The sequence below is a fragment of the Myotis nattereri genome (genome assembly GCF_964212035.1).
Source record: "Myotis nattereri genome assembly, chromosome: 5".
Classification (NCBI taxonomy): Eukaryota; Metazoa; Chordata; class Mammalia; order Chiroptera; family Vespertilionidae; genus Myotis; species Myotis nattereri.
The window spans coordinates 73,591,624-73,619,348 of record NC_138080.1 but is presented as its reverse complement, the minus strand read 5'-3'; the positions used below and the strand labels follow the sequence as shown (position 1 = coordinate 73,619,348).

The window sequence follows — 27,725 nt, the reverse complement described above, 5'->3', positions numbered from 1 at the left end:
TCAGGAACACCCTCCCCCCCCAATCATAATCCAAGACAAACCATTGGTTCTCCCATGGCCTCAAAATATGTCAGATTACATCCCTAACTTAATATACTTCCCATCTATCAGGAACCTGGAATGCCTCTGGTTACTCTTAATTTTGCAAACACAAAGCCATAAGACCATCTGGGGTAAAAATATAATTTCAATTAAGAAAAAACATTCAATTGTGTGTGAGCACAATAAAAATGTGCTCTGTTTTAATGTTGCATAAAAAATATTTTAAGACTTCCTTAAATAATTTCCTGGGGGATAGGATTTCAAGATAGCCAAGTAAGTGGAAGCTGCAGCACTCATCTTCTCCCATGACCACATCGAAATTACAACTAAATTATAGAGCAATCAACCTAGAGAACCATCTGAAAGTAGCCAAAACCCTGGCTGGGTAGCTCAGTGAGTTAGAGCATTGTCTAATATAACAAGGTTGCAGGTTCAATCCTCAGGTCTGGACAAATACAAGAATCAGCCAATGAATGCATAAAGTGGAACAACAAATCAAAATCTCTCTCTAAAAATCAATTTTACAAAAAGAGTAGCTAAACCTAAGTCCTATAACTAAGAGTATAAAGAAGAAGCTACAGCAAGATTGGAGGGTCAGAAACACAAAATGGATTGGCTCCACACCCAGGTGTGTCAGTTGAGACTCCAGAGGGATATTTCACCTGCCAAGGTCCCCCCTGGACCCCGCACTAGGTTCCCCAGCCCGTGGCACAAGAACCAGGAAGAAGAGCTCACATAACATCTGGCAGTGAAATTCAGTGGGGATTCCATCCATGCCTGGGTAAGACGGACGGTTGCTGGAAATTCAGGCACCCTCTTAAAAGGACAACTCACAAACTATCACAGGCACTCACCCTGGGCACCAGCAGAGGGACAACAGCTCAGGGGGTATCAGTCACACAAGGACAGACTGCTCTGTGGCTTCAGGGCAGGGGCAGAAGGGACAGCCTCTGATGCCCCTGTGTTGAGTCTTCCTATTGCACAGTCCCCTGGCACCATCTTCCCGGGTTAAACACTTCCCCCACAGGGCATTAACCTGGTGAGCTCCACTAGCTCCACCCTTCTGACTCCCTGAGGCCCTGTCCTCGCCAACTCCAGAAGGCTAGTCTCTGTCAGTGGCAGCCAGCCTGGGCCCATGTCAGACTATTCCGAAAACTGAACAGGAAGGAAGACTCCCAACTTCACTTTATGATGCCAGCATAATCCTGATCCCAAAACCTAAGAAAGACATTACCAAAAAAAAAAAAAAGGAGAAGAAAGAAAGAAAATTATAGACCATTGCTTCTCAGCCTTTCGGCTAAGATCAAGAGTAGGTATCTGCTCTTATCAGATTAACATCTGATCCGTCCTCTATCCAAGAAATCCATATTAAATAAATTTTTAGGGCAGAGAGATGAATAGGAGCTTGCTTCCCCCCACGCTAAGCATTGACCTGATATTCCAGTACCTCTGGGGAGCAGTGCACCCCCTCAGGGACACAAAAGATAATCAAGCCAAAACCGGTTTGGCTCAGTGGATAGAGCGTCGGTCTGCGGACTGAAAGGTCCCAGGTTCGATTCCGGTCAAGGGCATGTACCTTGGTTGCAGGCATATCCCCAGTAGGAGATGTGCAGGAGGCAGCTGATCGATGTTTCTCTCTCATCGATGTTTCTAACTCTCTATCTCTCTCCCTTCCTCTCTGTAAAAAATCAGTAAAATATATTTTAAAAAAGATAATCAAGAAAAACAGTATAGGCCAATGTCCCTGATGAACACAAGTGCAAAAATCAACAAAATATTAGCAAACTGATTTCAGCAATGCATTTAAAAAATTATACACCTTGATCAAGTGGGATTTATTCCTGGGATGCAAAGTTGGTTCAATGTCGGCAAATCACTTTTACGAAATCTAAAAAACAAAATAAAACATACACAGACTCATAGATGCAGAGAACAGACAGTTGTTAGAGGAAAGGGGGATTGAAGGGCTGGGTGAAAAAGGTGAAGGGATTAAGAAGTACAAATAGATAGTTACAAATTGTCACAGGAATTTAAGTACAGCATAAGGAATGTGGTCAATAATATTGTGATAACTACTATGTATGGTGCCAGGTTGGTGCTAACTTATGGGGAGGAATCACTTTTTAATCATATAACGGCCAAATACCGTGCTATATATCTGAAACTAACATAATATTGAATGTCAACTGAAATTGAAATCTATAATAATAAAAGTGTAATATGCTAACTAGACCGGACAGCTGACTGACCTTCATGGTGAAGCTGGGGCTGTGAGGGCCGAGCCCCTTGCACCAATTTCATGCGTTGGGCCCCTAGTAAATTAATCATTGAAATAAATAGAGCTTTGGAATTTGAAAAGAAAAGGCCCAAAAACTGAATGGAAAAATGAGTAGGGAATATGAAAGTTTACTGTGAAGGAAATTATAATAAAAATATGAAAAGATCTCAGCCTAGCATAACACAAAAATAAGTAAATAAAATTACATTGAAATAACATCAGTACTCAGTTTGGAGATTGCTCCCTTGTCTCGCTGTACACAATTATTTTCACCAATAGGCCTGCATGTTTACCAAGAATCAGCCATATTTGTTTGAACAGATGTAGGCACAACATTTTGCAATTACGTCATTTATTCAGACACTAATATTAGCAGCCAGTGAACTATGAGTGCAAAAGGTGTATTTGTTTCCAGGAAGATTTTGGGAAAAGCTTGAGACAGATAAGTTGCTAAAGTTAGATAGATAGATAGATAGATAGATAGATCTATTTCATTTGAGATGAAACAACTATAAAATATTTGAAAACTGGTTTTGAATGCACTTATTCATAAATATGTATGTATCCTTAGGTTTACTGTGGCATTATCACAATAGCTAAGACATGGAAACAACTACGTGTCCTTCAGCAGATGATTAAAGATGTGGTACATATCTACATTGGAATAGTACTCAGCCATTAAAAAAGATGAACTACTGCCATTTGAATCAACATGGGTAGATTTTGAGAGTATTTACTAAGTAAATGCTAAGTAAAATGAGTCAATGGAAAAGGACAAGAACCATATGCTATCACGCTTATGGGGGTATAAAACAAAAAAACAAAAAACCGGACAATAGTTTGATGATTACCAGAAGGAAGGAGGAGTGGCGGGAGAGCAAAGAGATTAAACGGGATACCGAATATATGGTGACAGAAGACTAGACTCGGGTGGTGAGCACACAATAGAGCACACAGGTGTTTACTGTATTTCATGTTGTACACCTGAAATTTATATAATCTTATTAACCAATGTTATTCCAATCTATATATATAAAAGCCAAGCAGCCAAATGGCGGAACGACCAGAATGACCAGAACGACTGGTGGCTATGACACACACTGCAGTAGCCACCCGGCCCAATTGGAGGCAGGGCCGGTCAGCCAACAGCCCGCGGCCTCTCCCCCTGCCACCCGGCCCCCTATCAGACCCCCCACCCCCGCCCTGATCACTGAAGTGTGACCTTCAGTGATTCTAAGTAAATAAAATGCTCTCCAGCCTTCATAGATCAGGAACCTGAATGACGAGTGATCAGGAGGAAAACCGCTCAGTCTGGACCAGCTGTGGGCAAACTACAGCCCGCGGGCCGGATCCGGCCCGTTTGAAATGAATAAAACGATTGAAAAAAAAGACCGTACCCTTTTATGTAATGATGTTTACTTTGAATTTATATTAGTTCACACAAACACTCCATCCATGCTTTTGTTCTGGCCTTCCGGTCCAGTTTAAGAACCCATTGTGGCCCTCGAGTCAAAAAGTTTGCCCACCCCTGGTCTGGACTGTCAGTCAGGTGTCCAGGAGAGGTGCCCAGCACAACCACCATCTTCCCTGCCCCCGATTATCCCACCCCCACCCCAATCAGGGGGCGGGCAGCTGGACCCCACCCGTGCACAAATTCGTGCACTGGGCTGCTAGTATATTTAATAAAAAATAAATGAAGGGGAAAAAAGATTCATTTTTTTTTTAAGTCCAAGATTCTACACATAAATTGCCTTGCATTTGTCTTTAATTTTTACCCCAAATACAGAAACCTACATTGGAAATTGGTTTGGTGCACAGTTGGAAAGGCTCACCTGGAACACCAGTTATGTGACCTACACTCAAAGGAATAAGTAGTATCTGGCTTTGTATCCAAAGGTTGGCAGATGAATATACATTGTGGTGATTTAAATTAGAATTAAATGTTTAGGGTACATATCATGCATTTTATTCTATCCTATAATTTATTTTAAAAATGAACTCCTATTAGAAAAATTTGGACCATCTAGATCTACAATTTTGGCTCACAACTTTTCTTTCATATTCTGTATCCTTTTATCCCTTATATTATATTCTGGGATAATTTCTGGGTTTGATCTTCTAGATCACAAACTTATTGATCAGTTCACATATGAAGTTTTTTAATTATAATGATCAAAAAAATTAGTTTCATTGCATCTAATCATTTTTTCCAAATACAACCTGTTGAATTTTTTTGTTTGTTTGTTTGTTTTTTAATTTTTTTTAAATACATTTTATTGATTTTTTACAGAGAGGAAGGGAGGGAGGGAGAGAGAGAGAGAGAGACAGACAGACAGACAGACAGACAGACAGAAACATTGATGGGAGAGAAACATCAACCAGCCGCCTCCTGCACATCTCCTACTGGGGATGTGCCCACAACCCAGGCACATGCCCTTGACCGGAATCAAACCTGGAACCCTTCAGTCCGCAGGCCGATGCTCTATCCACTGAGCAAAACCGGTTTTGGCAAGCTGTTGTTTTTTAAACTTATTTTTCCATAAAGATATATCCACTTTTATTCTTCTATGAAAGTGCTTATTTTATTCTATTAATTTTGTTGCTTAATATATTAATTAACCAGAGTTTGATGGCTCTCTTTTATATGGTTTGTTTTCTTAAAAGGTATTCTTGGTGTCAGCTCATCTCTTTTTGGTTTCTCTGCTCACTTATCTGTTGACCAGTTCACTTACTCAGCTCTCTTCCAGTTATTTGGTAAGACAGGTGGGATCTACTACTGGGTCCAGGCAACCAATCATTCATCTTTTGAGAGTAGAAGACTCTTAATCCTCTGGATTCACCAACATGCCTGGGAAAGCTCTGTCTCTATTCTTTGTGCTCTTGCCTAGGGACACGCATTTGGCCTCCACTTGTTGGCGTAACTGGAAATCAGAAGTCAAGGAGCTGTTCTAGGGGCCCCCTCTGCCCACTGCATGTGCAATAGTTCCTCTGGCTCAGCTCCCACCATTCACAGATGTTTTCTAACGTCTCTATATGTTTTCCATTAATCCAATCCAAACTGTTTCAGTCTTTCAAGAGATATTCAAAATGTTTGATGCACTGATGGCATTCTTTTATAATACTGCTTTAGATTTATTTAGAATAGATTTTCTGTCATTCCTAAGATTTGGATCAAACAAAGAAGGTAGATGTGTGAGGTTAGTCTGCAATCTTACTTTTTCCATTTGGATGCTGATTCCACTTCTACCCAGATCTAGCTGTGCACTACCTTTCCCCATCCCTGCCCTGACACCCTCCCCTCCTGCTTTCATGCTAATACTTGATAAAGTACCTTTTCCAAGACAGGTACCTCCAAATAGTTAAGTATTTAACATGTGCCATGGCATCAAATACTTTATTTCAAGCAAGGGAGTAAATTGCAAAATTTAAAAAATAATAATTTATACAAAGCTGCAGATTGATTCAGAGCTAATCAAAATGACTACTGTGTAAAACTCTAAACTTAAGTAAAGTTTTAGGAGTCACTCTTTATCATCCTGGAAAAATAATCTAATTATAACTGAGAGTCATTTCAGCAGTCCATATAAAGAGAACCATAGGCAAGGTATGTCCTGATTAGTATACCGTGGCCCAGTGCTTAGAGTTGTGTGTGTGTGTGTGTGTGTGTGTGTGTGTGTGTAAGTATTGTGTTAACTTTAAGGAACCATAATTGTTGCACTTTTTCATGGAACTTAATTGTCGGTTTTTTGTATTTTAATAGAGATTATTTATTTAAAACATAATAAAGTGTTGCATGTGTTGTATTTAGTGATTGTTATTGCGTATGTACTAAAAATTAGAGATCTTACAATGTTGTGGAAATGAAGAGAGATAGACAATATAGTACCATTATAGCACTTGGGGCATCCCTGCATTTGTACATATCTCAACCTGTTCTATTTCTCTGCTGACATTTATGACTGGCGGGCCAGGCTGCTGCGAGCTCCTTGTAACCTACCAAGGCTTCTTCATCTCCTTTTTGTATTCTGTGTTATCTGCACAATACCTTGCTCAAAGGAGTTGTTCAATGAATGTTTAATTGCTTTAGCATTATATTTGTGTGCCCCTTAGATCAAATATATGGCTCAAGCCCTAACCAGTTTGGCTCAGTGGATAGAGCGTCAGCCTGCAGACTCAAGGGTCCCAGGTTCGATTCTGGTCAAGGGCATGTACCTTGGTTGTGGGCACATCTCCCGTAGGGAGTGTGCAGGAGGCAGCTGATCGATGTTTCTCTCTCATTGATGTTTCTAACTCTCTATACCTCTCCCTTCCTCTCTGTAAAAAAATCAATAAAAAACACATTTAAAAAATATATATATGGCTCAAATCAGATTATTATTCAACTAGTAGCCCAGTGCATGAAATTCATGCATGGGGTGGGGGGAGGGGATGGTGTCCCTCAGCCCAGCCTACACCCTCTCCAATCTGGGACCCCCACAGGGATTGGACCGAAACTGGTAGTCGGACATCTCTCTCACAATCCAGGACCTCTGGCTCCTAACCACTCACCTGCCTGCCTGCCTGCCTGATCGTTCCTAACTATTCTGCCGGCCTGCTCGCCCCAACTGCCCCACCCCCTGCCAGCCTGATCACCCCCAACTGCCCTCCCCTCCTGGCCTGATTACCCCTAACCACCTCTGCCTCAGCCCCAGCACCATGGCTTTGTCTGGAAGGACGTCCCAGAAAGTCTTCCAGTCTAATTAGCATATTATCCTTTTATTAGTATAGATATTAGAGACGAATAAGGAGAAACAGAAATAGTAAGAACACTTTATATATCAATTGCTAGGTATAAAATACAATTTATGCATTTTATAGATAAGGAAAATGAGACCCAGAAAGATTAAATACTTTGAAACGGCAGCACTTGGCCCTGAACCCAACTTCTCCATTCTAGCACTTTTCCCATCCCTGCACCAGCTGGACTGATATCTGGAGAATGAACGACCAATCTGATAAATGTTCACGACTCTGCAATACTGAACAGATGATCTGTAACAACCCAAAGGTGCTGAGGAGTTCAGAGAGGGAAGGGAAGGTATACTTCGTGATCTTTTATGTGCCACTGACCATCAGAAATCCTTACTAACTGAGAAGAAAAAACTGTTGCCAACTAAAGGCAGTTACATTAATAAATCATTCAACCTCATAGACAGACATCATCATGGTTCCTCACGTTAGAATTCCAGGATCACAGAATCCTGGAAATAGAAAGGAACAAAAAATGTAGTCCAGTGCTAATCGGCATGAGCCAGAGGAAGCCAGCGCACAAGGCTTCTGAGGTCTGATCTCACCAGCTTTTCAGGGGCCTTTCCCCTTACTGCACCTTCTGGCCTCGTCCTGGGAGATCATTTTTCGTCCCCTCGATACACTGTGCACTTCCACATCTCCCTTCCGTCTCTCCCCTGTCTGAAACACTCTCAGCTCTTCTCGGCAGGAGGAAGCCTCCCATGCTTAAACATCCAATGAAGCGTTGGGAAGCCTTCTCCAACTCACTCCCCAAACGGGACTTGACCTCAGGCATAATTTTTTATTCATCATGTCAGTATGTCACTGTCTCGTGATGATCTATGTCATGCCTACTTGTATGTGATGTCCTTCTACTAATCTGTGCACCCCTAACCCAGGACTAAGAATATATTTAACATACAGTTCAATATTAATTCTATCATCCAATTATTTATGAAATCACCCAATTGTCTCATTTTACTTATGAAAACTGGATTCCAGAGAGGTAGGGGACGTGTGGATCATCAGGAAACAAGCCAATGTGAGGGCTCAGATAACAAATTATGCTCACTCCTTCATAACCCACCTCATAAGGGAAAGGGTTGGCATGGTAGAGTCTGGAGGAACAAACCCACCCTTCTTGGCTATTTGCCTAACTTTTTACTCAAAGTCTGACTGCTATACTGTATTGCTGGCAATGTCAGTTTTCCTCAATAACAAAGGCTTCCCAGTTCAGAACATATACATATGTGGCTAACAGGAAAAGTGAGTATAAGTCCAACATGATAAACAGGGAGGTATGTCAAACTCCTATTCAGTCTATGAAAAACCTACTCATAATTCTAACTTTGCTCCCTTAAGTATGGAGAGAAGGCATAGCTCATTTGGAAAATCTGACCAAAAGCCCACATTTCAACACAGTGAAATGCTTTATCCCCTTTCCCTTCCATCACACCAAGAACTTTCTATACGTAATTATTTAATCCCAGGCTGAACACTAGTGGACAATGAAATCCCCACAAAAAGTTCCCCCCCGCAGTGAGGTGTTCAAACATCAGTTCCACAAAAAACATTTTTAAAAGCTTTTCCTGTGATTTTTTCCATGCCAATTTTTTTTTTCACTCATGGCTAAAAATGTTCATATTTGAATATTCATCATTATGAGCCTCTGGTAAAATATAGCCCTGTCCAGTAATTTGCATCTTTTGACTATTGGACCTTAGAAGGGAAGAGGTAAAAAATTCCAGTTTCGCCCTAACCAGTTTGGCTCAGTAGATAGAGCGTTGGCCTGCGGACTGAAGGATCCCAGGTTCGATTCCAGTCAAGGGCATGTACCTTGGTTGCAAGCACACCCCCAGTAGGGAGTGTGCAGGAGGCAGCTGATCGATGTTTCCAACTCTATCCCTCCCCCTTCCTCTCTGTAAAAAATCAATAAAATATATATTTTTTTTAAATCCAGTTTCATTCTGTTTGAATTTTTAACCGTCTTTTTCCATTTCATGGCTTTGGGTAGCTTTGATTGGGTTGATATTTCCTGCTATAAATAGGGAAAATGAGATCCAGAAAGATTAAGTACTTTGGAAAAGATTAAATAATTACTGTTACATTTTTCTCCAAATAGACAGGTTGCTTTCAGACGAGTCCTTGTGGGTTTCATCAATGGTTCACTGGGAACAACAAAATGAAGCCACTAATCACTTGTGCATTTTCAATATATTGTGGGTTTTGCTTTAAACCAACCATAAAGGCCATGGTCATGAAGGCTGTACAACAATGTGAGTGTACTAAACGCCACTGAAGCAGACACCTAAAAATGGTTACAATGGTAACTTTATGTATACTTTACCACAAAGTGAAGGCGAACTTACAGGAGGTAACAATTATCCCAAACCCTTCGTCAAGGGGGGGGGCGGGGGGGGGGGGCGGGTAATGAATGATCTCTATTTTTCAGACAGAGAGCAAATGGCTTTCACACTCCAGTTCCACCAGGCCTCCTAGCAAGGCTCTCGCACTTGCTCCTTTCCGCGTGGAGTGGAAAGAAGAAAAGGAACGACTGCCAGATAAAATATGAACCTACGGGCAGATAATGTTAATGTTAAGTCATAGAACCATAACCCTTGAAACTGACTAGATTACAAGGTCATCCGCTAGTCAACAGCTCCCGGTCTTTCGGGCTGGTCCCGCTCAACTCCTGTCCTTCCCCGGAACCGTGAACAGCGGTCCAGTCTGGTTTGTGGATGTGCATAAATTATAGACAGTTGTCAGAATGTAATTCAGAGAGCTGTTCTGACAACTTCGCAGTAGGGCATGAAAAATACTACAAGGTAATAGAAGAGGAACTGGGGGGCGGGGGGGGCAGTGAGCAGATTGGTTGTCTTCCAAGCTCCTGAAAGACACCACGTGGTGGGCTTGTTTTGGAGACCAGAGAAGAGCAAAATCAGGGAAAGAGTCGTAAGGAGGCCGTTTCCTATAGCAGTGGGAATCGTCTGGAAGGAGAAGGCTACGAATCCAGCCCCTGAGCCTTCAGGTCCGAGGGCTGCCCTGGCGATGCTCGCTGGGAGGTGAGCGGTGTGGACTCCGGGCGGCGGTGGCTGGGACGAGGGGGAAGGTGCGCGTGAATCCGCTGGTCTGCGAGGGGGGAGGGGGGGCGGCCGGGGGAGGGGGGAGCGGGAGGAGCGGGCTTACCAGGCCACCTCCACAGGTGCTGAACGAGGCCAGGGAGCCGGGGTGCCGCAGCACCGCCCCGGTGTAGAAACAGGCGACGTCGGGCGGCGCGGGAGGGCGCGGGGCGGCTTCTGCCCGCGTGGGGCCCGGGCCGGGGCTCGGCCACTGCTCCACCGCGAAGCGCGGCGCCAGGAAGCGGCCGTCCCTCCGGAGCAACAGGTAGAGGTCCCGGGAGAAGGCCGGGATCCGCAGCAGCACCTCGTCGCCTTCCGGGTCGGCGTGCGGGGCCGGGGGCGGGGACGGGGGCGGCAGCGGGGGCGGCGGCGGCTGCCACGAGGCCGGGGCGCCTGGGGACAGGGCGGCAGCCCCGCCGGATCCCCGCGGCAGCTCCTGCGACTCGAGCTCTTCGTCCTCCTCGCCCCCGGGCGGTGGCGAGGGCCGGGGCCCGGGCTCGGACGGGCCCTCCGCCTGCTCCTCGGGGGGCGCCGGAGCCACGGAGCGCACCTCGCGGGAGCTGCCGGCCGCCTGCGTCCGGGCGCCTCCGCCGCCGACGCCGCCGCGCACCCAGCCCGGGTCGGCGCTGCCCCCGCTGCCGCCCGCGGCGTCCACCGGCTCCCGGCGCCAGAGCGCAGGAAACACGACTTCCCACTCCTCGCGGTCCGGGGCGAGCTGCAGCCCTGCGGGCGGGGCAGACAGAAGTGCGGGCTGAGAGCGCACCGCCCCGGCGTGCCCGGCTCCCCGTCGCTGCAGACCACCCGTCTAGCCCCTGGAACTCCGGCAAGCCCTGGAGCCTGGCGATCAGATTACAGATCCCCAGGTTTTCAAAATAAAAGTACTATTACAGGGTGGGGGGAAGGGAGCGGGGATGGGGCAGTCGAGTCTGGTGACAGCCCTTGGTTGCGGAACGGTGCAAAGACCACAGCACCATTAAGCAATTGTCTTAAGTACATGCCAGAGCAGAGCTCTCCATTGATGGACGTCCCAGTTTTCCTCCAGGTGCTGTAAACGCACCTCTCCAAACACCACTCCTCTCACAGAGGAAGACGAACCCTCTGGGGCGGTTTTTTAAAGGCCTGGAGAACGGTGCTGGCTGCGGAGCGTGTCCCCGTCCTCCGCGCCCGCACGCGCCTTTCCTAGCTGCCCACTGAGCCCTGCTCCCCGCGCACGGGCTGCACCAGCCCCGCCGACCCCCGCGCGTTCCGGTCCCCGCTGGGGACCTTGGAAAGCGGCTTCCGCAGGTCACGCCAGAACTTACCTGAAACCATCCCGTTCGACAAGACCCCCAGCTGGTAAAGGAGGCAGCAGCAGCAGCAGAGGCGAGCCAGGCGCATCTCGCGACTCTTCCCCATCCCGCGCTCCAGCGGCCGCGGCTCCCTGCCCCGCGCGCGCCTCCCTGCGCGATCCACCGTGGGCGCCGCCGCCTCCCCGGAGCGCTAGAAGGCCAGGCGGCGAGTTTGCCCAGGCCCTTTGTCTGAAGGGGGGGGGGGGGTTGCTGTGTGACTCCGAGAGGCTGCCCGAGCACAGGCGGGGGTGGGGTGGGGGGAGGAGCGGGGGCAGGCAGCGCCAAAGCCCGCGGCTCCCCGGCTCCCTGGCGAATTAGGTGATGAGTCTATTTCCCGTGTCCTGGATGTTGCAGGAGTTTCCGGAGCCCCACAGGACCGACCCACAATCAGCAGAGAACCGGCAAGCGCCAGGCGGTCAGGGCTGCCTGGAGACGCAGGGAGGACTGCCCTGCGCGGGCTGAAGAGCCGTGGTGTCCGAGCCGAGGCTCGCCGCCTGCACCCGCGCCGAACTGCCAGGGGTTGGTGCCGCAGTCCCAGCAACCTGGTGTGCCCGTATCCGCGCACGCCTCATCCGCCTTGAGACCGGAGTCCTGCAGGCTCTCGCCCGCCGCGGCGCGGGAGAGAATTTGTGGGAGGATGAGGGGGAGACTCGACATGCAAGGTGGGATGTTAGAGGAGAAAAGTTTCAAACAGATCCCACAAGAAAAAGGGACCAAGGTTGCCCGCCAAGTGTGACTTTGCCGGACAAAGGTCCCTGAACACCGCACACGTGCTCACACGCCCAGTTGGGATGGGGTGGGGACCCAAATTTCCTCACCTGACTCCTGATTGGCTACTCGAGGCGCCCGATTTGCATCCTTAACACCGCACCCACTCACCCACCCCTAGTGGAGGTGTGAGCAGGTAGAAGTACCTCCCTCTCCCCACCCCACTCCTCACTCAGGCTCCTCCTTTGGTCGAATTCCCCACCGCGCATCACACAAAGCAAAACTTAAATGCAAACTTCAGCACAAAGCTGGGCCCCATTTACCAAAGACCTTTGATTTTTCTTCCCATCTTTGTCTCTAGGAATTTTCTAAGTCTGGAGATAATGTAATTCGTCATGGAGTGTGCTTCAAAGATTCCCAGGACAGTAGACATCCAGACATCCTGACATTTCAGAGCCCCTTATCCCACCTTATCTTTCCGGCTTCCCATTAATCAGTGCTATCAATTCCTCTCTCTCTCTCTCTCTCTCTCTCTCTCTCTCTCTCTCTCTCTCTCTCTCTCACACACACACACACACACACACACACACACACACACACCAAGCACTCATAATGAGGGTAAGATTAAGAGGACCAATGTTGAATATTGTATTCTAAAGGTCTCAGGCCAAGTGAGATTATTTTGCCTTTTTTACGTACATTAAATATATTTTTGCTATTTCTGTCTTTGGGGGGAAACTCAACCTTAAATATTGCCTCCTTTGTTGCAGCTTTTCATGGTGCCTACTCCCTTTCCACACCTCTTTTCTTGTCCACATCAAACCTTTCAAGTCAGACTCAAGGGTGATTGATCTAACCTGCTATTTGCACCCTCTAGTCTAGGCCAGGCACCTACATATAAGAGTTAATGCAAATCAGTGAGGGTTTTTTTAAATGCCGGCACTGAGGTTGGTTTTTCATGTCCTTTGTTGTTTTACCTTCTGTTCCTTGTGTCAAAGGTGACCACTATGCCTTTCAGGGAGGCAGACGATCTTATTTCAAAGGAAAGCCATTGTTTGAATAAGCAGGGTCCTAGAATACTTTGTTTGAGTGGTCCAGAGTTTTAAAACAAACACAAAGACCCTCTAGGTGTGTTTGTAAAGAGTGTTTTGTCTCCAAACCTTGTCTTGCAAAAGATCTAAAATGGATGGGTGTGGGTATCCTGACACTCAAGAAATATCTGAGTTACTTAGGAACCTACACAATTCTTTTTATGGGACTCAATTATACAGATTTTAAACTAGGCAAGAGATCAGAGACAGTTTATTTTTAATAAATACAACAAGTCAATAAGACAGAAGGCTAGTTTCAATGAAACACCTCCATAGGGTATGTCTTAAATTTTTCTCATATAATTTTAACAATGACAAAAATATAAGAGTAAAATTGTAGGAATGCATATTAAATTGTATGCATTTATTGGAGTACATTTGTGATTCCTTAAAACACGATGAGTTATATGATTAAATTAAATATACAACTCAAAAGCACAGGTTGCCTATGTGAGTTCCCATCTCTGCCGTTTCCCCCGCTACTAACGTAATCCAGAAAGGTTTGCCTAATTCCCAGCAAGCTTTTCTCTTCCTCCCACTTGAAATACTGTTCTAATTTACTGGTATATTTTCAAAGGCTTTTGTAAATAATTTGGTTTGCAATGACTTGTATACATATTTCTCCTATTATACCATCAATTTTGAAGGTAGGAATAATTGCTTTTAATTTTTTTATCACCCTGCCTAATTCAACGATTTACACCAAATAGGTGTAGAAATTCTCTAAGATGCTTTAGGAGATGATAGAAATTGCTGTCTGTGTAGTACTTTATTTCAATTCCAATTTTAACCCGCAGTTACAACATTAGCTCAGTTGGTGATCTTCGACTACCAGTAGGATTTTTCTGGTTTATGGAGGACAAGCCTAGGAGAGCAGTGACTGGTAGGAAGTCTCTGTGCTCTAACTAGAAAAGACTTAGATGTGCAAACAAGAGCATTGGTTAAAGTGGATTTGAGTAAGTTTCACATATGCATGTAAGTGAAAGAAAGAACTAGCCCGATTTGGAATTGAGTAAATTACATGTGGTGAGATAGAGGAAAAAGGGCAGGACTGTGACATATGTGTGCAATACCAATCTTAGAGGGAAGAAAAGAACAGCTGGGAAAAATATGTTGCTTAAGACAGGTCAATACATATGTCACCAGATGGTAGCTAGCATCAACCAAGCAATGCTTTTGTGAAGTGGAGGTAAGTGACCAAGCATCAGAGTAAGTGGAACCAACTGTTCTTATACACAAGGTGCTCACATGCTGCATTTTATAACCCATGCTTTTCTATATAGAAAGTTGGCTTTGATGCCTTCAGCCCTTACTCATTCTCTTCACTCATTGGCCTGAAGCCTCTCACTACCTAAAGCTAATCTTAAAAATTTTCCAATCCAAGAAACCATAAAATCTTATGAAATACAAAGAACCCTTTCATTGAGTTATGTGAGCATACCAACTCCCAACAGCACTCACATGTAAATGGACATCAAGACTTAAGCTATGGTCTTCTTTTAACCTAATCTTGAAAAGGCTATTCTATTCATCTGAAGCAAATCACTAAGTCCATTGACCATATTATTTTATAGAGTAGCTGCCCCTTTCTGTCCAGAAATGGTTTTGCATATGTAATTCTGTTTTCCAAACTTTGTGAGTCTTCTGTGAATCTTTATGAAGTTTCGACGAAAGCCACACCCTCAAATTTCTGGAAGATGAGACTTCTCTATCTTGACTTTTTGATGAGACTGCTGAGAAGCAGTGCTCTTATACTTCTTAGAAGCCCTAATGTTTGATTGAAAAGATCTAGGAGATACACACTTAAACACTTTAGACTCGCAGTGGTTCTCAACCTTCCTAATGCCGCGACCCTTTAATACAGTTCCTCATGTTGTGGTGACCCCCAACCATAAAATTATTTTTGTTGCTACTTCATAACTGTAATTTTGCTACTGTTATGAATCGTAATGTAAATATCTGATATGCAGGATGCATTTTCATTGTTCGCGACCCGCAGGTTGAGACCACTGCAGTTTAGAGGGCCTTCATTCTAACTGAAAGATACTCCGAATGACCACATGTGATCTTTATGATTTTTTAACAAGGGATATTACAATGAACTATTTATATGAACTATTGTAAGTCTTATCAAACATGTATAGGATCTAGTTACTGAAGATCACAAAACATTAATAATTATTAAAGACCTAAATAAATACAAAGACATAGTGGGTTTATAGTTTGGAAGAATAAAATTATTAAAGGTGACAATTCTGCCCAAATTATCTTTTTGTTTATATAAATTTCTATTAACATGCTAGCAGAATTATTTTATAGATATAGACAAACTGGTTTTTTAAATATATTTTATTAATTTTACAGAAAGAATGAGAAAGGGATAGAGAGTTAGAAACATCGATAAGAAACATCAATCAGCTGCCTCCTGCATCCCCCCTATTGTGGATCGAGCCCGAAACCAAGGTACAGGCCCTTGATCAGAATCAAACTTGGGACCCTTCAGTCCAGGGGGCCGACGCCCCGTCTACTGAGCCAAACTGGTTAGGGCAACAAACTAATTTTTAAATATATACAGAAACAGAAAGGAACTAAAAATTGACAAAGAAGAATAAAGTTCAAGGACTAACAGAGTAATGTTAAAGTTACTCTATAGCTACACTAACCAAGAGATTATGAGATCCTATAGATCAGTGAAACAGAATAGAAAGTCTAGAAATAGTCTCACATAAGTACACAACTGTTTTTTGACAAAGGTTCAAAAGCAATTCAATGTAGAAAATATAGTATTTCAACAAATGAGGTTGGAATAACTGGACCAAAAAAAGAACTTAAACTTGAATCTCATATACAAAAATTAACTCAAAATGGATCATAGATCTAAATATAAAATGTGAAAGTATAAAACATAAACCTTCTAGAAAAAAATATGAAACAAAATCTTTTGTCTTTGTGACTTATGGTTAAACAAAGAGTTCTTAGACATGACATCAAAATCAGAATCTATAAAATAATAATAGTTACCATTATTATTAATCATAAAAAAATAAAATGATAGATTGGACTTCATCAATATTAAAAACTTTTTCTCTGAAAAAGATCACAATAAAACAATGTAAAAATGGGCCACAGGCTGCATAAAGATACTTGAAAATGTATTTGATAAAGACTTAAATATAGAATTTTTAAAAAATATTTGAACTTATGACTAAGAGAATAAGAAATCCAACTAAAAAATGAGCAAAAAACTTGAAAAGCAAGTATATTCAGAAACAATAAGAATATGAAAAGATATTAAACATCATTAATTTGTAGATAAATATGAATTAAAATAATTGAATGCTATTACATACCTATAAGAATGGCTAAAATACAAAATACTGACAATTTCAAGTGTTGTCAAGGACCTGGAATCAACTGGAACTCTCATACATTAAATGTACTATTGAATTGCCCTGACTGGTTTGGCTCAGTGAATGAAACATTGGCCTGCGGACTGAAGGGTCCCAGGTTTGATTCCAGTCGGAGGCATGTATCTTGGTTGCAGGCACAGCTAATCGATGTTTCTCTCTCATCTATGTTTCTAGCTCTCTATCCCTCTCCCTTCGTCTCTGTAAAAAATCAATAAAATATTTTTTTAATGTACTATTGAATGGATCACAAAGGCATTGTGCTAAATGAAAAGTCAATCTAAAAACATTACATTGCTCCATGATTCCATTTACATATCATTCTTGAAATTATATATATATATAATTATATATATATATTTATAAAACCCTAATATGCAAATAGACCGAACGGCTGAACAACCAGTCGCTTTGACGTGCGCTGATCACCAGGGGGCACACGTAGAACATGGCGAGTGTCAGCCACGGCAAGATGGTGGAGTAGGTGAGCGGGGGTGCCAGACCAAGGCGGGGCACTGGTCACTGTCATCCAGGCAAGCCTCTGGTGGTTACTAAAAGTTCTTTGCTCCCATGCGCCACAGTCCTGCCCAGCACTTGCACCTGCTGCCAGCGTTGGCCCTGCTCACACCCACAGCCAGCGCCAAAGCCGCCGCTCACACCCACTGCCAGAGCCTGATTCCGGCCCCAATTGCTCAGCGCTATCAACGGGTGCGAGCGGTGGCTGCTGGCCCCGATCGCCCCTCAGGGCTTCTCCACCTACCCCTGCTCCTGAGGGATGATCGGGGCCAGCAGCCGCTGCTCGCACCCACTGCCAGTGGCGGCCCCGCTCACACTTGCTGCCGCCGCTCACACCCACTGCCAGTGCCAGCCCCACTTGCACCTGCTACTGGCACCAGCCCCAAGTGCTCCATGCCATCAGTGGGTGCGAGCAGGGCTGGTGCTGTCAGCGCATGGGCGTGGTGGCAGATGGAGTGGGGCTGCTGGCAGACAGGGGACCAGGGGCAGGAGGGGCTGGGTAGGGGCACGAAGGATGGGCCGAGACCCACCCCTGTGCCCACCACAGCCTCACGGCCTACAGTTCCTTTCAAGGTGCACAAATTCGTGCACTGGGTCCCTAGTAAAATTATAGTGATGGAAAACGTATCAGAGGCTTCTAGGGATTAAGTTTTGGAGGAGTATTGATTGGTATCTATCAATAAATGGAAAAGGGAGTTTTATTGCTATAATGAAGCAGTTCTCTCTTAATCATAGAGTGATTACATAAATCTATACATGATAATATTTCACAGAACTACACACAAACACATATACAACTGGTAAAATCCAAGTAAAGTCTGTAGTTTACTTAATAATATTGTACCAATGTCAATTTCCTGGTTTTGATAATATACTATGGTTATATAAGATATTATCATTAGTGAAAATTGGATGAAGGATTCATAGGAAATATCTGTAATGTTTTTAGTACAAAGTTTTTCAAATAAACCTAAAATAAGCTTTTTCAAAGTACTTTAGGCTTTCACTAATACTCTCCTCAGTGCTCACTGACCAGCTCCAAACCACGCTCACAATTGAAGTTGTTGTTACAGCAATACTTACTTCAAGGTACCAAAATATGCATTAGTTAGCTACTGCTAATAACAAATTACCTCAAAAGTTAGTGTCTTAAAACAATAAACATGTATTATCTGACAGTCTGTTAGTGTTAAGAATCCAGGAAGGGTGTATCTGTGTAATTCAGGCTCCAGATTTCTCATAAGGCTTCAACCAAGCTGTTGGCCAGATCCACAGTTTACAATCACTGACAATTTGACTGGGCCTGAAGGTTCTGGCTTCACTGACAATTTGACTGGGCCTGAAGGTTCTGGCTTCCTTTGGAGCAGCTATCCAAGAGGGAGCAAGAGAGTACACCCAAGGAGGAAGACACAATATTTTCATAAAAACCACAAAACTGATACCCCATCCCTGCTGTCATAATCTATTTGTCAAACATGGGTTACTCAGTCCAATTCACTCTCAGAAGGAGACAATACGCTTCCATTTGATGGGAGGAATAGTCAAAGAATTTGTGGACACACTCTTAAAACTACAGAAGAGAGAGAGAAAGAGAGAGAGAGAGAGAGAGAGAGAGAGAGAGAGAGAGAGAGAGAGAGAATTCTGAAGTAATTGTCTGTATCCTGATTTGTGCAGCATGAGGGAAAAAACTACCTACAGTCTTGGGGGGGGGGGGCGGGGAGGCAGAAAGCATTAGGTCAACCAATACCCCAGGTACAATGGAAGGACCTCACAGTGCAAGTTGCATTGATAGTACTCTTAGAAAATTATCTGCTTGGTGGGGCTAAATTAGACCTATAATTGAAACTGATTGGAACTCATTCCAACAAAGCTTAAAAGCAAGCCATAAAATGATTCATTTGATTCCAAGCAACTTAATTGCCTATCAGAACAAAACCCATTGTATTTAAAGGAATAATAATAATAATAGGCAGCAAGGATGTAAAATTCTCATTATCTGGCATCTGATAAAAAATCCCAGGCATATGCCCTAACTGGTTTGGCTCAGTGGATAGAGTGTCGGCCTTTGGACTAAAAGATCCCAGGTTCGATTCCGGTCAAGGGCATGTACCTTGGTTGTGGGCACATCCCCAGTGGGAGGTGTGCAGGAGGCAGCTGATCAATGTTTCTCTCACATCGATGTTTCTAACTCTCTATACCTCTCCCTTCCTCTCTGTAAAAAATCAATAATATATATATTTTTTAAAAATCCCAGGCATGAACAAAGCAGAAAAATATTACTCTTAACAAAAAGGGAAAAGTCAATTAGTGAAAATAGATCCAGACATGACAGAAGTAACAGAATGAGCTAACAAAACCACTAAAACAGCTATTGCAAATATGCTGCTTTATAAGAAGATGGAGGAAATGATGAACCTGATGAGGAGAGATTTAAAAAGGGCCCAATTGGAGATTCTAGACATAAAAAGCACAATATTTCAAATGAAATACACACCAGGTGGGATTGAAATCAGATTAGACACTTCAGGGAAAAAAAAGATGAATGAACTTGAAGACACAGCAACAGAAACTATGTCAAATAAAGTACAGAGAAAGAGAGAGAAAAAAATGCAAACAAGAAATTACTTGAATGTTGGTGAGTTGTGGGATAATAATGAATGATCCAACATATGAGTAAATGGAGTCCTAGAGGAGAGATGAAATGGAAGAGGAAGGGAGACGATTTGAAGAAATATGGCTGAACATTATCCAAATTTGATAAAAGCTACTGTACAACATATACACTGAGTGGCCAGATTATTATGACCACCTGATGTTTGTAGGCAAAGTAGCTATAATTTCGTGCTGAAGTTGCTAGAGGGCCAGGCCATTATAAATAGGGAAGCAGGTTGTTTACCACGACAGTAGAAGTGATTTTTTTCTGAAGATATGGGTAAACAATGCAATTTAATAGCCTTTGAACGTGGGATATATATGTAGTATATGCAAGCAGAGCATACCTAATAAAAATGTTGCCAATGTATATCTTAATTAAATGCCTAAAACCAAAGAGAAATAGAAAATGTTAAAAGCAGGCAGAGGAAAAAAAGATGCATTATGTAGAGAAACAAAGATAATAGTAACAGCAAATTTCTTATCAAAATATATACAAACCAGAAGAGAGAACCCTTTAACAGATTATATATATATATATGTATATATATATATATATATATATATATATATATATATATAGTAAACTAGAGTTTCTCCTAGTCTGTGGCTTGCCTTTTTGTTTATTAAACAATGTCCTTTGAAGAGCAAACATTTTGAATTTTGTCTAATTTATTAATTTAAAGTCTAATTTATTAATTTGTCCTGTATGGTTTGTCCTTTTGGTTTGCTATCTAAGAAATTTTTGCATAACCCAAGATCAAATGCTTTTCTAAAAGTTTTAAGAATTTTTGTCTTCCATTTAAGTCTCTGATCCATTTTGGCCTAATTCTGGTAGATGAGGTGAGATAAGATAAAGATTTATATTTTTATATATGAATAGCCAACATCATTAGTAACTAAACATTAACTGCAAATTAAAAACACAGGTAGATAATGCCACACACCCATTAGAATGGAGAAAATTTTGCCTGCCTAGTGTCGCTCAGTGGTTGAGCATCGACCCATGAACCAAGAGGTCCCCAGTTACATTCTGGGTCAGGCACATGCCCAGGTTGTGGGCTCAATCCCCAGTAGGGGGCATGCAGGAGGCAGCCAATGGATGTTTCTCTCTCATTGATGTTTCTACTTCTCTATCCCTCTCCCTTTCTGTCTCTCTAAAATCAGTAAAAACATATTTTAAAAGAATGGAGAAAATTTAAAATATCTACAATACCAAATGTTTGCTAGGATGTGGAACAACTGGAACTCTCATACATTGCCAATGCGAATGCAAAATACAGCAACTTTGCGGGGAGGGGATGACAACTTCTTATGTTTCTTAATCGTACAACCCAGCAACCCATTTTCTAGATATTTTCCAAGAGAAATGGAAACATGTATATACAAAGTACTGCTGGAATTTTCACATCACCTTCATTAGTAATAGCCCCAAACTGGAAACAACTCAAATGTCTATCAACTGGTGAATGGATAAACAAATTTCACTATATCTTTGTAGTGGAATTTCACTCAACAATACAAGGAAACAAACTACTGATACATGCAACAATATGGATGAACCTCAAAAGCATTATTCTGAATAAATAATGCTTCTATTTATATAAAATTCTAAAAAAGGCAAAACCAAAGTGATGGAAAGATCAGTGCCAGGAGGTGGCCTGTGGGCACAGAAGGCAAAGGAGTATGAAAGAGCCTTCTTAGGTGATGAAAATGTTCTATATCATGATTATGATACTGGTTACCTAACTGTATTTTTCCAAACTCATTCAAATTGCATACCTAGCAATGATGCAATCTATTGTATGTAAATTACATCTCAATAAAACCTATTTAAGGAAAGACTTGAGATGAATATGCAACGTTCCCTGATGCTTCACTTTTAGGTATTATGAGTATAGGTACCCAGGATTCCCCAGCTAAGGAAGAGTTACCATAATCTATCCCCATGCTACTTATCAAATTCCTTGACCTGGCTCATTACATAGTCCCCAGTCCCTTGAAGGAAGAAAAACCTGGATACCCCTGAAAAGACCTGATAACATCGGCTATCAGCCAATCTTCTTTCCTGCCAGAAAAGGACCTACAATTATTTACTAAGATTGTTTTGCTTTGGGGAGTAGAATTTGCCCAGATCTTTGGAGTCTTACTGTTGGACACTAACTGAGGAATGGAGTTGAGGATCCAACATCCATTGCAATATGCAGGTGAGAGTGGGGCTTCTGAAAGTCATAAATGAATTTTGATTTGAGTATGCTCACGAACGGTGTGTTAAAATCCTGAATCCACGCTGTGTTTAAAAGACTATGGGAACAAATATACTCAAAAATGCATAGCAGCTACAAAACAATAGAAATATATTTATCACTTATGTCACAGTTGAGATAGATGTTCCTTATACTATAGAACACAGGTTCCTTTCTTCTTTGGGCAGAAATAAAAATACTGAGAATTGGCTGATCTCCCACATGGGTTTCCTGACACATAAGGTAATGTCTACTGCAATAAGATACCAAATGGAAACCACTACAACTCCACCTCTGAACCAAAATTATATATCAAAGTAATTCTGAATTACTGTGAAACTACAGAAATTAGTGCCTCTATCAAAGACTTAGAAGATGCAAAGGTGGTGACTTTTGTCATATTCCTATTTAAATCACTTATCTGCAGATAACAGGCGAGCCTTGGAAAATAATAAATGAGGGTTGTATATTTCACCTATTTTAGCTGCTATTCTAGATGTAATTTTTTGCTTGGACAAATAAATATAGCCTCTGAAAATTAATAGGCAGCTGTTTGGTAAAAGTTTTTCCTTTATTCCTATAAATGTAAATCAATGGAAACAATTTGTTTTTACCTGAAAAAGATCAAAGTATAGCTTCCTCCTGGATTATATCTACTCTCTGATGTTTTCCATAATTTAGCCCACAGGGATATCAAAGTGTCTGATCCCTCAAGGATATAATGCTTGTCCATTAAATTAATAATGATGCTAATAGAACACAGAGAGCATGATGTAGCCAGTCTTGAAGAAAACCATATATATTACATAGATTAAAGAGTGGGGATTAAGGGTCAACCAACTTAGTAAAGTTTCTAGTACTCCAGTGATTTGGGGACAAGACAGGATCTCTCTCTCAAAATAAAGAAATATTTTGGTGTACTGTGCACCCCTACAAATATGAAAAACATTTTGTTGGTTCTTTGAGTTCAGGAGAAAACATGCACCCCATGTGAGTTAGCCTTTCCGACATACTTACCAGTTGATCTAAAGGATGACATAAGTTGAGCATGGTTCAGAGCAACCAAAGTTTCCCCATTTGGCCTTGTGGGGGTGCAAATAGCTCTGCCTCTCTATCCTATAGACCTGGGGATTAAGGGGGGCATTGGGCAAGTGTGTACTATCCCATCCCTGTGTGGAGCAGTAGCGATTAGAAAATCGAAATGGAGACCTGAAAAATTCTGGAGCATTGCCAGGCCCTCTTTGGCAAATAATTCTTTTCTTTACAAAAGCTCTTGCCTTTCAACTAGGCCATGACTGAGACTGAATACCTGGCTGTGGAATAGGAGGCGGCCATGTAAACTGAGCTGCCCATCATAAATCAAGTGCTATTCTACTCTATCAGAATATTACCACCATGAAGGAAGGCACAGGCACCACTCTTTCCCCAGATTCTGGACTGATACATGGCATGTAATCATTGTTTAGTAAATATCTGCTAAGAGATGGAGGAAAGGAAAAAGAAAGGATGGAAGGAAGGAACAAGGGAGGATGAGAGAGAGAAAGGATTCTAGCTACACCTGCTCAGAAACATTCTCATCGAGTAGAACTCGCATCAACAGGATAGCATCTAAGCAGGTCCTGAAAGCCCTCATAAACAGTTCTCTCAAAATATGAGCAGGCTTACTCTAATTTCACTGAAGTCCCTCCCACAAACCTTATCTATTGTTTCATGGGAAGTTTCCTAAGAGCAGCTGACAATTACAGAGGAATAAATTCAGCCCTGGTTCACACATTTCTCTGTACAATTTGTTGGCACCAACCACAAGTGGACAGCTGCAAAGGAGCTGTCCTGAAGAACAGCGTGCTAAATTGCAAGCTGTGCATCGCTCTTGTCCGCCCCTGAAAAGAGGCATGGCATGAAGTAAGTTTCTCTACTGATTAATGGAAGGTGGTTAATGGTGAGAACCTAGGAAGAAGTCTGATTAAAGGATTGGTGAAAAAGAAGCCTGTCTAAGAATTATGTGGATGAACTTCTTGAAGCTGAAGTTCAAGAACCTCCCAGATTGGAAGCCATTTGTGTCCCATGTGATTACTCCTCCAAAGCCCCCTCTGTGATTATACAAACCAGCTCTCTCTGCCAACATCAGCCAGCCTCTGTTTCCACACAGTCATCATTAATCCATGAGAGAGTAACTAAAAAGCATTGGGGGCTACTTCCCTCGCTAAAATTAACTGGGCCTCTACTACCACTAATATGCCAGCAACAAAAATATCATTACATTATAGGAAAATATTTGAATAATCTTTGGTTAAGAAAGTTTTTTGAAATAATATAGAAAGGCTAATAGTCATAAAGAAAAAGACATTTGTCTTCATCTCTTTAAAATAGATTGTATTGCAAAATATATATCTAAAAAGTAAAAACGCGCACACAGGACAGACAATGGGTTAATATCCTTGATATAAAAAGGGTTCTCATAAATTAATGTTAAAAGAAGACCAGCAGCCAAAAAGAAAAATAGATAATGGATAGAATAAGTCATTGAGGGAAGAGGAAATTCAAATGAGAAACAATATGAAAAAGATGCTCAACTTTACCACTAGGGAGAATAATGCAGATTATTACAAAAAGATCCTGTTTTGACTTTTTTTACTAGTAAAACCCCTCAAAATAAAGTGTTAAGAGTCAGTGCAGGTGAAGTGTGAGAGGGGGAAACAGTCTTAACCTGTTTCTGAGAGTGTATGCTAAGCCCTCTGTGGAAATGAAACTGGGCATCTTCAGCAACATTTAAACAACACATGCTATTGACCCGTCCATCCCACTTGAAGAACCTGTCTTGAAGAGAGCGAAGCCCAGGCACCTCAGGCTATCGATATCTACAGCACCGCCGTTTCTAGTGGCACTTAAAGTGCAGGAAAGCCTCAATGCCCATCATCAAGCAAATGATTGCATAATTTACAGCACACCTTGCTGTGGGATATTCTCAATTACTTTTCAAAAGCATTGACCTTTTTCTACTGATATGCAAAAAGGTATGCTCTATATTTTATAATTTTTTAAATGTCAGTCATAAAGTACAGGAATAGTATTGCCTCTGATATACAGCGGCTGTATGCATTTGTATGAATTACAGAAAAGGGTGGCAGAGTATACAATAAACTATTGAAATATATCAAAGGAATGTGGATGTATGTTAGGTGTAAGAGAGAGAGCTACACAGAGAAAAACTTTCCAGAATGTTTTCTATTGTGTCGCTTAATTCCCTGTAACTTTTGAGAAATCTACTAAAGAGTTTTTAAAGCAAAAACATTGCCATTCAAAGTGTTCAATGCTCCTCTGTGTTGCTTTATTTCTACTTTTACATAATTGACTCATTAATGTTTATTGAGCAAAAGTACACAGAGAAAATCAGTCATTCTAGAACAATTGCCTTCTAAGAGAAGACTTTAAATAATGCCACAAATTGTTCAGGAAAAGCTCTTATTTTTTTCTACTATGATTTAGCTGTTAATTATTTGGGCATGTGTTTTAAACCTATGACTGATGATGCCCTTGAGGTTTTTTTTTTCAGCTTGGGAGACATTTGTTTTAAATTTTTACAATTTAACAAAAATACACTTGATCCATAGGAGAAACTACCCTGGCTGGAATACCTCTTACTACATTAAGGCCACATATCATATGACTATTTAAATTAGAACCAGAAACTTATGTCTTCCTGTTTCTGGAAAGTCTTTCAAATGTTATCTCAGGATAAATAAACTCTTATAAAAACTCAAGATAGATTATAAGCTGGTTTTTCATCCCAGAAACATACATGTATGTGCTAGATATTGATTTTTGTTTTAAAATGCTTAGTGAAAAGAGTGTTGTTCTCTTCAATGAAGGCAACAATGTATTTCTGTTGATCTAAACAGTAAATTTACATCACATTGACTCAAGATTTCTAAATGTTCAATGTGTAATTCTATATTATATTTATATGCTTAACTAAAATATTTACATATATGTGTATATATATATATATATATATATATATATATACACATATATTAGAGATTGCTTCAAAAGCTTTTTTTAAGTTTCTTAAGGAAAACTTGTTTTAGAACAAAATTCACTTATAAAAATTCAACTACACTACAGAAAACTGTTAGGAAAAATAATGACTTCAAATAGCTGTGAATAAATAGCGTGTAGTTAACAGGTCTTCCTTCTTTCCTTCTTTTTGTTAGCCAACTAAAATAGTCCCCTTCTCTGAAAATGAGAAAGGATCATTTTAGTCACTAAAATGTTTTTATTTGATTACAAACATTTATGGATTTAATCTCAAATTCTCTGTGAAAGGCTTTCATGAACTTACAGCATTCTCCACTTAAATGACATCTATTATTTACATATTACAAATTACTAGTAACATGTGACTTGTTTAATGTAAATTACAAGAAATCTGAAAAAAAAAATACTACAGTAATAGTCTTACTTTATATACAGTGTTTTGCAAGACAAATGAAGAGGAAAGGAAGAGAAATTTATAGACGGACATAAGCTCCAAAGCCTCACACCTACTGGCGGACTTTATTCAGATTTCTCTCCTTGGCTGTCTAGGTTCTATTATAAGCCCCTAGGGCAGGGGCTGTGTCTGCTCACTGTCAGCACTCAACAAATAATAAATAGCACTATTAACAGCAGTACATGTGGGGAGAATTTGGATGGTTATTTTTTTTTAAGAGCACTGTTCAACAGAACACTAATTGGATTGTCAGTCAAGATTTTCTTGATCTTGTCTTAGGTGCATTATGCTACGGAGAAATGCTTAAACTGATCATTTTTACTTTTAAAAATACAGCTTAATGAAAAAGCAATTTAGTAAATTGCCAGGGGCTGTTTTACATCATACACAGTGTTGTGTTTCCCCAGAACAATTCAATTCAATGGAATTCCCTGGGAAGTTTAGTCTAAGTTGAAATAAAAAATTGTTGCTGCCTGAAAGATTGCATGCTTGTCTGATATGCAGAAATTTCTAGAATAAGTAGCATTCTTTCAGACACAAAGCCCTTTTCCATCTTTACACCTGAATCAATCCCTCGAAAATGAATGACTTTATGCAGAATTCAGCTGTTTTTATTAAATTTGATAAAAGCAGTTTACAGATACAGTGACATATACACATACATACTTAAACACAGTTGAGTCGGTCAAATAGCTTTCTATTGGATTTGCTTGTTTTTATTCGTTTTATTACTCAAAAAATCCAAAAGAAATACTGCTAAGTTTAAAACACTTACTATGTCAAATCAGTCTGCGTTCATGTAGCAGTAGAAGTATAAAATAAGGAGCTAAATAACAACTAAATTTTGTTTTCAGAGCTCTGAAAATTAAGTATATAGAAATGCCATCATTGCTGTTACTGTGTTTTTTACTTCTAGTATTTCCTTATGATTTGACTCTTTCCTATAGTTTCCTTCTCTATGCTAAAATTACCCATCTGTTCTTGCATGTTGTCTAACTTTTCTATTAGAGCCTTTAACATATTACAGTAAACCCTCGATTTCGTGGATCTCGATTTATCGGACTTTGGATTTAATGGAC

The 27,725-nt window shown here is 41.4% G+C and overlaps 1 protein-coding gene across 1 annotated transcript in view; it reads right to left on the bottom strand.

The window, feature by feature from the left end:
• ADAMTS19 (ADAM metallopeptidase with thrombospondin type 1 motif 19) overlaps nucleotides 1-11,616 on the bottom strand; it is a 210,545-nt gene extending 198,929 nt beyond the window's left edge. Inside the window, exons 1-2 of the mRNA XM_081092590.1 lie at nucleotides 11,508-11,616; nucleotides 10,274-10,929 (exon numbers count right to left, since the gene is read on the bottom strand). Of these exons, the coding sequence (XP_080948716.1) occupies nucleotides 10,274-10,929; nucleotides 11,508-11,601 (750 nt within the window). The 5' untranslated portion in view covers nucleotides 11,602-11,616. The remainder of the gene's footprint in view (nucleotides 1-10,273; nucleotides 10,930-11,507) is intronic.
• Between the last annotated feature and the right edge of the window lie 16,109 nt (nucleotides 11,617-27,725).